The sequence below is a fragment of the Phaseolus vulgaris genome, chromosome 1 (assembly GCF_000499845.2).
Source record: "Phaseolus vulgaris cultivar G19833 chromosome 1, P. vulgaris v2.0, whole genome shotgun sequence".
NCBI classification, from domain to species: Eukaryota; Viridiplantae; Streptophyta; class Magnoliopsida; order Fabales; family Fabaceae; genus Phaseolus; species Phaseolus vulgaris.
Window position 1 is genome coordinate 35,813,106 of NC_023759.2, and position 15,218 is coordinate 35,828,323.

General features: G+C 33.9%; 1 protein-coding gene across 1 annotated transcript; it reads right to left on the bottom strand.

The window, feature by feature from the left end:
- Positions 1-13,911: 13,911 nt before the first annotated feature.
- On the bottom strand, positions 13,912-14,325 carry LOC137815959 (uncharacterized). Its single transcript, XM_068619066.1, has one exon. The coding sequence runs from the start codon at positions 14,323-14,325 to the stop codon at positions 13,912-13,914; it is 414 nt and encodes a 137-aa protein (XP_068475167.1).
- Positions 14,326-15,218: the final 893 nt, after the last annotated feature.

Consider the following 15,218-nt stretch of genomic DNA (forward strand, 5'->3'; position numbering starts at 1 on the left):
TCCATACTATTATATTTTTTTTTATTGCCATGATTTTTTATGTTTGGTCTAATATTGTGTATCTAGTCTTTTTAGAGAATTTTATGTAAGAATTTTGTAGAACTAGTTCGTGTACCTTCCTTATAAAATTTGAAATATTTCTTAAATAGTTTTATTTATTGATTTTTTATTTATCAATGGAAGAAATCTACTATATACTACTTCCTCTCCCTCGATATTACTAAACTTTTATTACTTTTTTATGTATTAACAACAGCATTATATTTACATGGCTTGTTGAAATAATTTTATTATGACTTTACTTTCTCCACAAATTCAAATTCATTAACTTTGTTAAAGTATAGAAAATAACTAATTCACAGATAAATTAGAAATAACATAAACATTGTTTTATTAGAAACTGATAACCATTCAAAACTAGTATTTTCTTAGGTGTCTAATTTTCATATAACTATTTGTGTATATATAGTATTTAATTTGTACAAGGAACCATCTTAATGTTCCTAATACTAATATATATATATATATATATATATATATATATATATTCTCATGTTGATAAAAAATCAATTTAATTTTAGAAACTAAAACAAAAGGTCATTTTAAAATAGAAGAAGTATATTTCGAGAGATATCAATTAACAGATCAATGTAATGTTATCTTTGTCCCATAATGATTGTAGATTTATTTTTTTTCTTCAGAAATATTAAAAATTAAGAACGACAGTAAATGTCACTTTTTAAAATGATTTTTCTAAAATAATTTTAACCTTTTAATAAATATATTACTTTTATTGTCACATAAAGGGTATTTAATTTGGAAACAGATAGGGGAAAAAACAGGTTTTTTCAAAACTTAAAATATCAATAATTTAAAAAGAACAAAATTGTTGTTATTTTGAGACAGAAGAAGTATACTACTATTGAAGTTGCCTTGGTCGTTGAATAGTCCTGGTCTTGCAGACTTTTGAAAAGCATGTTTCAAAGAAAATGGCGATTAGGCACTTGTGTAGAAATTGTACAAGGTGTTGAGGTAGGTGGTGGTGGTAGCGGCGTTGGCGGTGGCGGTTCTTTCTTCTTCCTCTCTCGACCCTTTAACTGATCTTTTCATGCTTGGCACTGCTGACTGCACTTCAGCATTTGATGTGAAATTCTTTTCTGTGTAAAGGTGGCTTCCATGATTGTCTCTTCCTAGATAAACTCTCCAAAATCACTATCTCTATTTTTTTCTCAATTTCTGTCCCAACAAAATGTTAAATTTAAAGTAATGTCTTGTACACAATTAAAAAGATAACTATAAAATATATGTACTTTTATTAGTTCAGAAATTTTTGTAAAAGACATTACTATTAAATATAAAAATCTAATGTGATTAAATAGATCATTGGTGGATACTTTAATTATATATACTTTTCATCCAAAGTCAAAGTATGTAATTATGTGATAGTAAGAACTTTCTCTCCATCAACCTTTTCTTAGTAAAGACAACCTTGTCCTTCTAAATACACTAAATGACAGAAATCCAAAAACCTCTCCATAATTTATTTCTCTTTATTAAAACACACACAATGGAATTGATTAAAGTAGTCCAATAGTGAGTTGTGTTGTACTGAGCTCACAATTAGCTAAGTTTTACACTTGTTCCATACAGTTTAAAATTTGACATGTTATAAACAAATGTGTTACACTTTAATTTCTCAGCTCTTCCACGTAGAACACAAGATGCATCACTTAATGGGATTGTTTTCTAACTCAGGTTTTGTTTAGTAGCTACCTTATTTAGCAGGAACCTCCAAGTGAAGGACTCATGAGCAGATGGTAATAAAACTTGTAGGCTCCACAACATATTAAACATTTATGAATTATCACTCGTACATGGATTCACCATCTTTGTCTAAGCCGATTTTACTATGTAACTCTTATTGTTAGTGTCTCTCCATAGTCATCCTTATCCCTGTGTATGGCTTGTTGTGCTAGACAAGTCATGAGCTCTGCTAATTGTGGCATTTCCCACTCAAATCACTTTCTTCTTCATTTCAGTTCCCAAACACATCTTCTACTTAACCATCTCCCAAACATATTTAGTGGTTTTTCTGTAAAAAGGGAATTCCTATAAATCCTAGGAAACCTAATGTTAAGCTGGTTATTTCCTACCCACACATCTTCCCACGGTTTGATCTTGGATTCGAAGCCTACCTGCCACCTAACATTGGAGTCAACCAACCACTATCTTGCCCTACTTCGCAAACTTCTTTTAAGTCATTCCTCCACCTGGATTTGTACTTGTTTGTCATATTCCCATTTAGGTTCTACCAAGAGCCATATTTCAATTCTAAAACTTCCTTCCATAAACCTGTCTCTGAGGAACACAATTTCCATTTCCACTTAGCTAGTAAGGCCTTATTGAAAAGTTCTATGTGTCTAATTTCTAACCCCCTTATTGTTTTGATATGCATATGTTATCTCATCTTATCCATGCTAGTTTCTTTATAACCTATCTTCTAGAAGTTATGCCTAAAGGTGCGGTTTTGACCATGGTCAACACCCTAGGCAACCCCTCTCGCCATTTCTATCCTTCACCCATCTTGCCCACCAAGGCACCCCTTCCTATAAATAAGGTGTCTTGCCTCATGCATTTTCACCTAGATTTTGAATATAGTAAAGAAACTCTGCTTGAGTGATTAGTGAGCTTTGTCTCCTAAATGAATTCAAGTCTTATCTTGAGTGTGTGAGCATTTCAAGCGGCGGCTCTTCCTCATTTATCTTGGAGTTCCCACCCTCCAAGTGACTTGTTCATCTTTCCCAATCTCCATAAGCTTTCTTCATCTCATCTTTTCCATTCATTTCCATTTCTCCTTTTACTTTCTTCATTATGTTCTTGTTTGTGTCTTTTTCCATTCGGTCATCTTCTTCATTCCTTGCTTCATTTTATGCTCTTTAATCTTCGCCCTTGCATCATCCACACCATATTCTTGTGTTTTTCTCTTTGCCTTTCTGAAGTGAACCTTCACACTTACTTAACCACTTGGTTAAGTTCGTGTCCAATGGGAATCTTCTTAGGGTTCTCACCTTAAATTGTTAATCTCAAAATCATAAACAAGAGAAACCAATTAAAATGTGCAATCCTAAAATCAACTCACATCAGGAGACAAAGGAGTGTTGTTGTGGTTGTAAAGGTATGGGACCACTGCAATGTAAGAGCGATTCCTGGTCTATGTCTTACCTCTAGCTGACAACAAGAGTTTCGGGTATAAAGATGTCAAAGTGGTGCATATATAGAGTAATCCTATTATCTTTCATGGCTATTTGGGTGAGTGGAACGTGAGACAACAAATCTGTAGTTGATGGTTCTCTGTGCAATCATGGAGGAATTCAAGATTGAAGGGTGCAGGCAGCTAGAAGGCGCAGTAGCAGACAACACTTAACCTGCTGGCCTATTACTTTGATGAACCACCAGATGCAGATAGGCAGGAAATTTTTGAAAGTAGCAGCGTTGTCAACTTGTCTTGTACAACAAAATGGTTTTGTTGTGGAGCTACAAAGAAGGAGCAATAGCAGGATTTTATGCATAATAGAATGCTCTGGTGGTTCTGTATGAGAATTATATGTATGAAAGGCTCTAACCAATGTTAGGCCAATTTTGTGGACTTGGTTGGTTTTTTGTTGGTAGAGTGGGTATACCTCATAGCAATCACCTCTTCATGGTAATTGTTTATGGTTTTTTGGTATATGGGTTGGGACACCCCTAAAGTGTTCCATTTTAATTTATTAATTCTTTGTTGATAAAAAAAATGTATACTATGACCATACTACAATCCAAAAGCTCTCATCAACTATCTAATCCATTCCAAACTACCCTAAGACAAAGTGTACTAAAGTAAAAAGATATGATCAACAAATTCTCTCCTTTACAATTCCATACAACCAAAGAAGCCAATTACAACAAATATGACAGGAAGCACGCATTGAGGTACATGGAGTTGAGTATGCAGACATAATGATAAGATCTTCACACAGACAAACCCCAGTGTACACTTTGCTTGAACATCACCAAGTAGCCTAACAAAATTGTGTGTAACTAGAAAAATTGTATCATCATTAGCCTCAAATACCTCGTGGAGAGCAAAAACATAGTAGAGGAGTCACTGGTCAGCTTCAAAAGTTCCTTAGAAAAAAAAAAGAGAACCTACAATATAGACTTGCAACACAAAACACCTCTTACCTTTGTGCATCATCTATTCAAACATATATTAAGACCATATACAAAATATGAAGAAATCTCATCCTAACTTTAAATAATCGATTCAATAGACAAATAATAGAAATGGTTGCTACAAATATTTCAAACACAAAATTGGACATTGACACCATTCAGGATATGAAAACTTTTTTTTTTTTTTTTTTGTTTATGTTTAATCCACATCCTTATATTTAAGTAAGTCAATCACCACATTTCAGTCATATCAACCTTTCCTATTTAAAAACAATATTATTTCTATGATTCCACACCTCTCTCGTACTATCCTAGTCATATCTCATTCCACACTTCATTATGCTTCCTCTTCAAGATCAAGAGATGGAAATGATGGTAATTTTACTTAATATTTTCTAAATAATCTTATACACCTCAATATTCTCTTCAAAATAATAGTTTTGTATTAGCTTAGAGTATGTGTCCCAGCATCCCTCCGTGAATCGAGACACACTTGTTCCATCCAAAACATATTGATGTGGTATGATAATCGAATAGTTATTGTGGCAAAAAGTTGGAGCTACATATCACCAACAACAAAACCCTAGCCAAGTACGATAAAATTGCATAATTTTGTTCTTGAAAATTTTGCCTCCCCACCACCCTCACCTTCATGAACTTTAGCAACACATAGTGGCCACACATGGGATATGCAAATAATGACAGAAAAGAGAAGAAGGCTATAGGTTAAGCTTCCTACAAGATAAGATAGCATGTGAAACAAGGTGTAAATCATATTCGATGTTGGATCATGTACCCAAATCCCAAATAGTGCTATATAGAACACTAAATCATTATATAATTTATCATTTTTAATGAAAATAATTTTATTACTACAACTGGTGTATTCAAATGGAAATAATAAAATTCCTGCTAACTTGTCTCCTCTCTAGCTTAACCATACTACCATAATTTTTGTGTTTTTCCACTTGCTAATTTAATTAGCATTTTCTCCCCTGTAATGCTCTTTGCACAAAACAACAGGGTTACTTATGCTTAGGATGCATATAACTACTAAAATCTAAACTTTTACTCATATCTGCATGGTGTTTAGTGTGGCCTACACTTTCTGTGTAATTAGAACTCCATCAAATGCATTTTCATGGCCAAACAGGTTTTCTGCCCTAGCCCCATGGCGAAGTTTAGCCCTTTGAATTTCGAATTTCGTCCTTGTATTATATCAATTCTTGCTACTGTACCCTATGTTATACTGCATAATCTTTGTGTCAGTATAAGGTCTTAGCAAGTGTAGAACATATTAACACATCAGGTAATCAAATGTCACATCCCATCATATTACTTATCTAGAAGCATAACACATAACATGTGTTATTATAGTAACATGGTCATAAAAGAGATTCATTTAAGAAAAATCCAATAAAAAAAAACTCAACATAGTAAAGCAAAATTGAAAAATAAAAGGAATTGTGATAATAATAAGACAAAAACAACTATTAAACTTAATGTTAGTTTATGTAAGCATAATATTCGAATTCACTAATCATTCTTCTCTTTCTCTTCAAGTTTTATCATTGAACATTGCATCTCATCAAATTTTACTCGTTAAATAAGAAACGAGACTGAAGTTTGATGAGAACATTTGATAAATGTTAGACAGTAAAGAATGTGTTACTAGTAAGCATTATTGACATATCTCATGTGATCCCAACTACCTTTGTGTATAATTAACTAGAATAACTACACAAAGCCAAGAAATATGCTTGAAAGTTCCTTAACTTCACATCTTGAGGTCTCTTCAGGTTCGCTATCAAAGAGTGGTGTTTGTCATTGTCTCTAGCTACACATGATAATGATCATGATCATGAACAAGTTTAACTCTCCACTTAAGAATTAGCATAGTTGGGGACACTTGTTGCTCAGTGACTTGAGTCAAAGAAAGAAGTGACCCAATTCTCATTCAGTATTCATACAGACACTTCATGAAGTAGAAGATTAAACCAGTATCAGATATTTGATCCATTGTTTTAGCAAAAGTACCTTCTGTAATATTTATTTTGGACAGATTCTGGAAAATCTGAGCACGGGACAAAGAGATTCGCAGAATATATGTTTGATGTTGAAGAGTAAGAGATAGCTACATGAGTTTTGATCATATAGGCATGTGATGTGCCAACAAATAAAATAAATTGGTTAGATTTGTGATGGCTAAAGTTTTGTTATGAAGACTTAAAAGTTGGAAGCACGAGGATACCTTATCGCTATCACAACTTAAATTTGAGTCCAGAGACTTTGAATGTGAAAATGGTCCTCTTGGCATAACACTGATGTGGAAGTAGGAATTTGTGTAAAAGCATGATAAAGGAGGAGTAAATTAGGTGTGTTTTGGACGCATGGCATGCACAATATGAGTAGCGATTTGCCATCAACGCAGGCACTTGTCTGCCAAAAGCTTTAGGGTTTGAGATCTCTTTGTCAATCATTTTCAGAATAGCTGTAGTCACCTTATAGAAGTCTCTCGCCATTTCACCACGTGACAACGACTTCCTACCTTGTATTATCTAATTTATGTCCCCACTCACAATGTTACTCTTCCAAAACGTGTAACATATTTCACATCATTTCAAATTTGTGCTTAAAAATAATTTATCAACACTTTCTCCTCAATCAACTTACATATATTTTAGAATAAAACTGTGGGAACACTAAATGAACGATATTTGAATTGAGTGGCTTAATGGTGTTAAAATATCTAAGATGAATTAGTTGGATAGAATGAGGGACAAAGCGCCTTGGATATGTTACTGCTAACATCTTGAAACACTAGTTGGCACGACAACTTCGAGCATAACCTGTTTTATGGATTGGTCTGGGTGCTTCTATAAAACCGATGGATCCTATATTTTAACTGGTTTTTTGGTGGATATTTTACGGGATGGTTGTTTTAAGTTTGTTTGTGGAAATTTTTTTGATTGGAAGGGTGACGTAATTATCTGTGTAAGTAGTTTTTATTAAGAGACTATTTGATTTTTTTTGAGATTGGTGGCTCATTAGCCATAATTTTTTAGTTGAATTATCCCTTAAATACTCCTTTAATTTTATTCATTCTTCGTCTATAAAAAAAATAAAAATTAATACTAAGTTAAAGACATAATTAGTTGTTTTTCTTATCTACAATAAAGAAATGTACCTTACATTTATTAGAGATAAAGTCAAATATTTCTAAATCAGTTGCAAGGAACATATAAAATATTCTTCTGGTGTGGTATTGAGTAGTAACTATGGTTTAATGTTATGACTAAGCTATTTAGTTAGAACTACTAGAAAATCATTAAATAGAAACTAACTTTAGAGACTAAAAATAATTAGTTGTGATATTTGATTAAATTAGATACTATTTTAGAGACTAAAAAAATAATTGATATCTAAATTAGTTTCTATTATTGATAAATAGTTTCTAAATTGGTATCTAATTAGCTACATAGGTTTTAGTTACCAATAATTTTTGTAGTCTCTAATATAATATCTAATTTAGTTAATATAGCAACAAATTATTTTTTGTCTCTAAAATTGGTTTCTATTTAATGTTCTTCTTGTAGTGTATGTAGGTATTATTTTTATAAAACCCATGATAAATATCAGTATAAAATTTTGACATTTCAGCTAGACTGACACTCAGACCTTAACCATCATTGATCATCACATGAAGTAATCTATTAAATAAAAAAAATAAACATAAGGAACTGGACGAAATTGATGCAAAGAAATACAAAACCACTTCCAACAATCTAAACAAATTGATACATGTATAAATCTCATCTTACAAGCTTACTTTTGAGGTTGATTTAAATTTAAACTTTTGACTTCCTAATATTAAACATTCTCTTTTAAATAAAATAGTGATGAAGTTTTGGCAATCTTAATTAGATCAACTTAACATATCCTTTGTATAAAAGATTTATATATATATATATATATATTATTAGCAAGAAAAGATATAATAAACGTGGTCCACTTCAGGGGTAGTCACACCCTCTTACAAAGCAATAGAGACATACACCTCAAGAAAACTTCAATTGCCTATCCTACAACAACTAGCTAAAAAATGACTTAAAACCTGCAATCCTATCAACAACTATTAATTGAGTACATACATATCATGGATTCTAGACACCAATCAAAGAACGAGAAACTCATTGAAAGTACCTTTGACAAGATCCAAGAACAAACCTTTAACCTGTGCCAAGGAGAAGACTTTAGAATAGTCTACCACTCCTCTATTGAATAAACAATTATTCATATGCCTCCAAATCTCGTTTACCAATGCAATCCAAACATTACCAAAAATAAGATTAACTGAGGTGCTTGCATCAAGAATTATAAATTGCTCGAAATGTGACCCAGGACAGAGAAGATTTATTGAACTCACTCTTAACCAAGCGAAACAAAGATTCCAAGCTAGCCAGGCGACTCTGCAACTGAAGAACAGATGACTTGTCGACTTCTCTGACACCCTACACAAACAACAAAGATTGCTCTCAACTTGAACCCCTCATCTCTCCAGGTTGACCATGGTAGCAATCTCGTTTTTAATCACCCTTCAAGCAGTGACATGAGCTGAAGGAAGAGCCTTAATCCTCTAGAAAAAGTTGTACATCCTCAAACAATCATCTGCTTCCTCTCCCATTAATAAACAGTAAGCAGACTTGACAGAAAACTCTGCAGATTTGCAACCCTTCCAAACCCATCTTTCCTTAGTCTCCAAGGCGAGACTCTTATAGGATACAACCTCAAACAACTGGCATACCTGAGACTCTTCCCAAGAAAAAAACTCCCTTCTCTAAGTTAAGTTCCACTGCCAAACATTATCGACCCAAACTCCATAGTCGCTTAACTTTGCCTCCTTATTGTCAAACAGAGAAAACAACCTCGAGAATCTATTTTTCAAGACTCCAGATCCTACCCAGTCGACTTCCCATAACAAAATATCTCTCCCTTTTCCAACCACCCAGTTATAACAGTCTTAAATTTGTTAGAATTAATGGCCTAAACAAGAGGGGGTGAATTGTTTGTCAAAAGATTTTCGAAAAGATTGGATAAGAATGAAGTTTTAACAATAATCACAGAAGAAGTAATCAAGAAAGCCCATCAAACAAGGTAATTGAAACTTTTTGCAGAATTTCAATCGGTTGAAACTTCGTTTTAACCGGTTGTTTATGGCAACAACAATAACAAAATTAAATCAAATAGTATAAGGAGTGAGAGAGAGAGAGAGAGATTACACAACCAATTTATACTAGTTCACTCAACCCTGAGCTACATCCAGTCCCCAGAATAACCACTAGGTTTCCACTAGTAACCAATCACAAATTACAATACACAACACCACAAAGAGGTGATCTTGATACCACAAAACCACTCACCCTCTTTGCCTACACACAACCTTAGTCGGAACACCCTCTAACCTTACTGGTTTACACACTTCACAATTACAGAAAAAAGAACTATTACAAGAATCAGAAAGGAACAAATTACACCTGGATTTACAGGAATCACAGAGCTCCTAAGATCAGATATTGAACCAATTCACAACTACTTAGCAATCTTGCAAAACTTTGATTTGAATCTCTTCTCAAAAACAGTGTCAATCTCACTTTCTTGTGTATACTTATTGTTTTTTGAAATTCAAAGAGAAGCCATATTTATAGCTCTTAAAACTAGCCGTTTTAGGCAGTTAATCATGAGCCAAAACAGTTTTAATCCAACTGAAAACTGATTTAACAGGTTTTTGAAAAGCTGTTATAATATGTGAGAATCAACTGGTTGAAATGTCGTTTTAACCGGTTGAATTGGTTAGACAGTTAGTCAACCAAGTCAAAAACAGTTTTGAAAACCTTCAGCTAAGCTAAGAGACAAACTACCGATTATATCGTGGTTTCAACCAGTTGTTTTCCTCTTTGCTTATATAAACACTTTTCTCTTTTAAAATAGATTGAACCAGCTTGTGTAAAGGACTAGGAATGATCTTTACAAGAATTCTAAACACCCTAGACTAAGCTCTTAACCAAAAGCAACACAACATCAACCTTCAACACAGATTTGGATCATCAAAGCTTCCATGTTCTAAAATCTCCCTCTATTTGATGGAGACAAATCCTTGGGGTGCTTTTTGGAATGTTCTTGTTTAGAATCTTGTTTAACCTGCATTCACAAGCAAACAGAGAAGTACAAGATAATCTATTCCGTTAATCAGGCACCACAAACTACTTTCCACTAGGTGATTTCCAATGAGGAACATCATCCAAATCAATGTGAGAAACCAGTCAAACATGCATAGGAGCAGCACAAAAAAACAATTGGTTATTTCGCAGGAATAACCGGTTAAAATTTGTATCAGAGTTTTATATCAAATCAAAAACCAGTTATAGCAATGTTTAATGAAAAGTGTAAAACAGATGCAGATGCAAATATTAGAACATTACAACCCAAAGTAGTTTACTTCTCCCCCTATTTGTCTTCAAAAATAGAAAGATAGAAGGATTAAAAAACAACAAAAAAGAAAATAAATTGTTCAAAAAAGTGAACCAATAATTTAAATGAAGGCCCTAGGCTTGCTTCAGTCATTCCTTCCATATTGCAGGTCAAGGAGTTGGTTCTGAACCTCTTCAATTTGTTCATCCAAGGTCTGGAACCTTGAATCCATATGTTGAAACCTTGATTCACACAGCTCATGAAGATTTCTATGGTTCTCAACAAAGCTATCTAGACGGTTTACTATGAGCCTCTCAAAAGGAGACATTGAAGTCATCCTTTCTCCCATGTGATCAGTACTTGGAAAAACTCCATGAGTCTCAACAACAGGTTCTTCTAGATTTGTTGTAACTTCAGTCTCTTCTTCATCATGAGTTCCACTTGAGCCAACTTGATCACCATCCTTGCTTACCTACCTTCCACCAATCTTGGTAAACCCCATTTTGCTCAGGGAACCACTATTGATCTCACTTGAAGGCTTTACAATCTCAGCCAATTCTTCTTCAATATCTACTTCAAAATAATGTAGAAATTTAGAAATCAAAATGGCATAGGGATAGTGGAAGTCACTTAACCTTATATCCTTTTGCATATGGTCTTTGAAGATGTGAATCCAGTTGAGCTTCACTTTATTCATGATGCAGTAGATTAACAACAAGTCTTCTTCAGAGAGAGTAGAATGATTGTTCCCCCTTGGTGTGACAATGTAGGACACAATGAAGGCAATGAGCCTTTCATCAAGCTTCAATCCTCCCATAGAAAAATTCTCACCTTTCAGAAAAGATTTTTGAGACAATTCTTGTATAATTGCATTTTATTGAATTCTTAAATCACTCTAAGATTACCTTTGTTTATTCTTAATCCAGAAAACTTCAGCCCAGTTATAGCAGACCACACATCATTGGTGATTACAATATCCACCCCCTTCACATGAGAGTTGAGAGTGTCACCTTTGAATTGAAGGTTTGTGTAGAATACCTTCACCAAATTTGGGTAGATGTTTCCAGAAAGCTCAAGGATCTCTTCAGCCTTTGCTCCTTTAGAAGACTCCTCACCACAATCAGATTTTGTTGCTTCATCTAGGTGAAAGAGACAAGCTTTGGAGTGTTAACAATCTTCCTACTGGTTTCATGTAGGTATTTTTCTATCAGTTTTGATTCTCCTGAAAACTAGCCTTCTAGTTTTCCACCACTCCTTACTACCTTTGTCTTCATTCTCTTAGAGGATGGAGGAGTTGATGCCATGGTTTAGAGAGAAAAGATGAGAGCACACTGCAGAAACAAATTTAGTGCAGAGAGAAGAAAAACAAATTGTTCTTGGTGAATAATAGCAACTAATGGCCTCACATATATAACCATAACACTCAATCAAAGTTAGCATTTAATGGGTTGTATTCAAAACTGAAAAGGAATCAAATTAGAACCATAAAGCAGTTTTGTCAGACATAACAGAAAGCAGAGAAAACACATGCTGATCTGACCAAACTTAAAAGCAATTTTAATTTCTAATGCTTAGAGGAATCTATTTCATGAAGAGTAGTTATTGCAAAGAGAATTTGTATTCAAGGTTGTAATTAAAGCATTGTTGACCACAAAAGTCACTAGGTTTGAACAGAACAACTAATCAAAGCATAGAAATTTAAAACATATTTGATCAGTGGTGACAGGGCTAAAATAATCAGTTGTTTCGTAGAAACAATCAGTTGAATTTCTACAACAGCTTAAAGAAGTTTGAAAAACCAAATTCTTTTAACAGACTTGAACATACATGAATCCAGATTAAAGCACATTTTTTATTTTTGTATTGAAACAGAAGGAATACAAAACAAACATAATCCAGAAAAAAAATAATGAAAATTCAGAATTGGATTTAGAATCAAATGTTCACTATAGGAAGAACAAAGAGTTATTCTTCAAGATTTTAAAGAACACATATGAAGCAGTACATAATATCAGAACAAGGCATTGTCTTGCTTATTTGCATCCATGAGATCCTGATTCTACAGATCCTTCACGTGGAGGAAAAAATCTGCGAAAGAAAGCTTATCAAATCACAAGATTTGATCCCTTAAAGAACTTGGGACCTTTCATGTTAGATTTATCTTTAGAACCATCAAAATTTATTGGAATCCATTTAAAGATACCTTTAGAAACAAGAGATTTACGAAACCTGCAAAATCTAATAAAATGACCTCTTTTCATACAGTAAAAGCATGTAACAACCGGTTGTTTCGTTCTTTTAATCGGTTAGTTTTCTGACACTGATGAAAAAGGTTCTGAAATCCCATTCTCTTTGCTCCGTGGATAAAATCATAAGCCTGCTTTTCCAAAGACACAATTTTGAGATGCAAGAACATTCTCAAAGTTTGATTTTCCAATTGTAAGCTTATCCACAATTTTCACAAGGTAGTGGACCTTCTTTTCAAGGGATTCATAGTTTTCACAAAAACTAGAGTCACACATGCAAGCAGAATTTTTATAAATCAAATTCAGGTTTTCAAAATCTACTTTAGATTTTTCTAATTTTTCTTCCAGTGTTTTAACTCTGTTTTCAAGCCAGTTGTTCAATCCTTTCAACCGGTTGTTCAAGAGAGCCAATCTATTAGCTTCTTTATGTGTTTCATTGAAAGCTTAAAGTAATTGGTAATAGTTGTTACCTTTGATTGATGAGGATGAGCTTACATGGCTTGATGTTGATGCTTTCAAGCATAGATTTGCTTCTTCATCTTTTCAAGAGCTGGAGGAGGATATCTCATTATCATCCCAAACTATGTATGCCTTCTTGGTTTTTCCTCTCCTTTCTCCTTTGAAATCAGCCTTTTCCTTGCTCTCATTGTTAGGACATTCAACTTTGATATGTCCCTGTTTACCACAGACATAACAAGTATATTTGTTAGGATTATAGTCATTTAGCTTATTAGAATTGTACCTCTTTGAAGATTGGTCTTTATTATTTTTCAAGAATTTGCTAAAATTCCTTGACATCAAGCTCATAATGTCTTCATCACTATCACTGGAGTCTTGTTGCCTTTTCTGGTTGGCAGCATTAAGTGCAATACCCTTGTTGTGTTTGTCATCACTTTCTTGGACAACCAACGTATTCATCTCAAGCTCATGCTTCCTTAGCTTACCAAACAAAGAAGCTGCTGTCATGGATGTTAAATCCTTTGACTCAGAAATAGCAGTGATCTTTGCCTACAAAGATCTTTATGTTTAGCTCCTCTTTGTCAAAGTTCTTTCCAAGGCTCATCAAGTGGTTCACAATGTGGGAAAATCTTTTATGCACATCAGATATTGTCTCCCCTTTCTGCATTCTGAATAATTCATACTCTTGGATGAGAGCATGCTTTCTTGCCCTCTTTACATCATTAGTTCCTTCATGTGTGACTTCAAGGATATCCCACATCTCCTTTGCTGAAGTGCATTGTGATACCCTAGAAAACTCATCACAACTCAAAGCAGAGGTTATAATATTTTTAACAATCCAATCAAAGTTTGCTTTCTTGCTATCAGCCTCAGTCCATTCAGATGGAGGTTTATCAATTAAGACATCATCTTTTTTTAACTTGAGGAATAAAAGAACCATTTTCAATTGCTTCCCAAATACCTTTATCTGTGGAATGCATAAAAATCTTCATCCTAACTTTCCAAAACTGGTAATTCAGACCACCAAAAAGTGGTGGTCTATTTATAAAAGCACCTTCCCCAAAAGGTAGTTTATCAACCATTAAAGCAGTTTTAGAAAAAAAATAGAACTTGAATATTTGTCAAGAACCTAACTCTGATACCAATTGTTAGAATTAATGGCCTAAACAGGGGGGGGGGACTTGAATTGTTTGTCAAAAGATTTTCGAAAAGATTGGATAAGAATGAAGTTTTAACAACAATCACAGAAGAAGTAATCAATGAAGCCAATCAAACAAGGTAATTGAAACTGTTTGCAGAATTTCAATCGGTTGAAACTTCGTTTTAATCGATTGTTTATGGCAACAACAATAACAAAATTAAATCAAACAGTTATAAGGAGAGAGAGAGAGAGAGAGAGAGAGAGAGAGAGAGAGAGAGAGAGAGAGAGAGAGAGAGAGAGAGAGAGAGAGAGAGAGAGAGAGAGAGAGAGAGAGAGAGAGAGAGAGAGAGAGAGAGATTACACAACCAATTTATACTAGTTCACTCAACCCTGAGCTACATCCAGTCCCCAGAACAACCATTGGGTTTCCACTAGTAACCAATCATAAATTACAATACACAACACCACAAAGAGGTGATCTTGATACCACAAGAACCACTCACCCTCTTTGCCTACACACAACCTTAGTCAGAACACCCTCTAACTTTACTGATTTACACACTTCACAATTACAGAAAAAAGAAACTATTACAAGAATAAGAAAGGAACAGATTACACCTGGATTTACAGGAATCACAGAGCTCCTAAGATCAGATCTTGAACCAATGTACAACTACTTAACAATCTTGCAA

Excerpts from the sequence above, each read along its gene's own strand:
- LOC137815959 (XM_068619066.1), bottom strand. The coding sequence starts at position 14,325 with ATGGTTCTTTTATTCCTCAAGTTAAAAAAAGATGATGTCTTAATTGAT.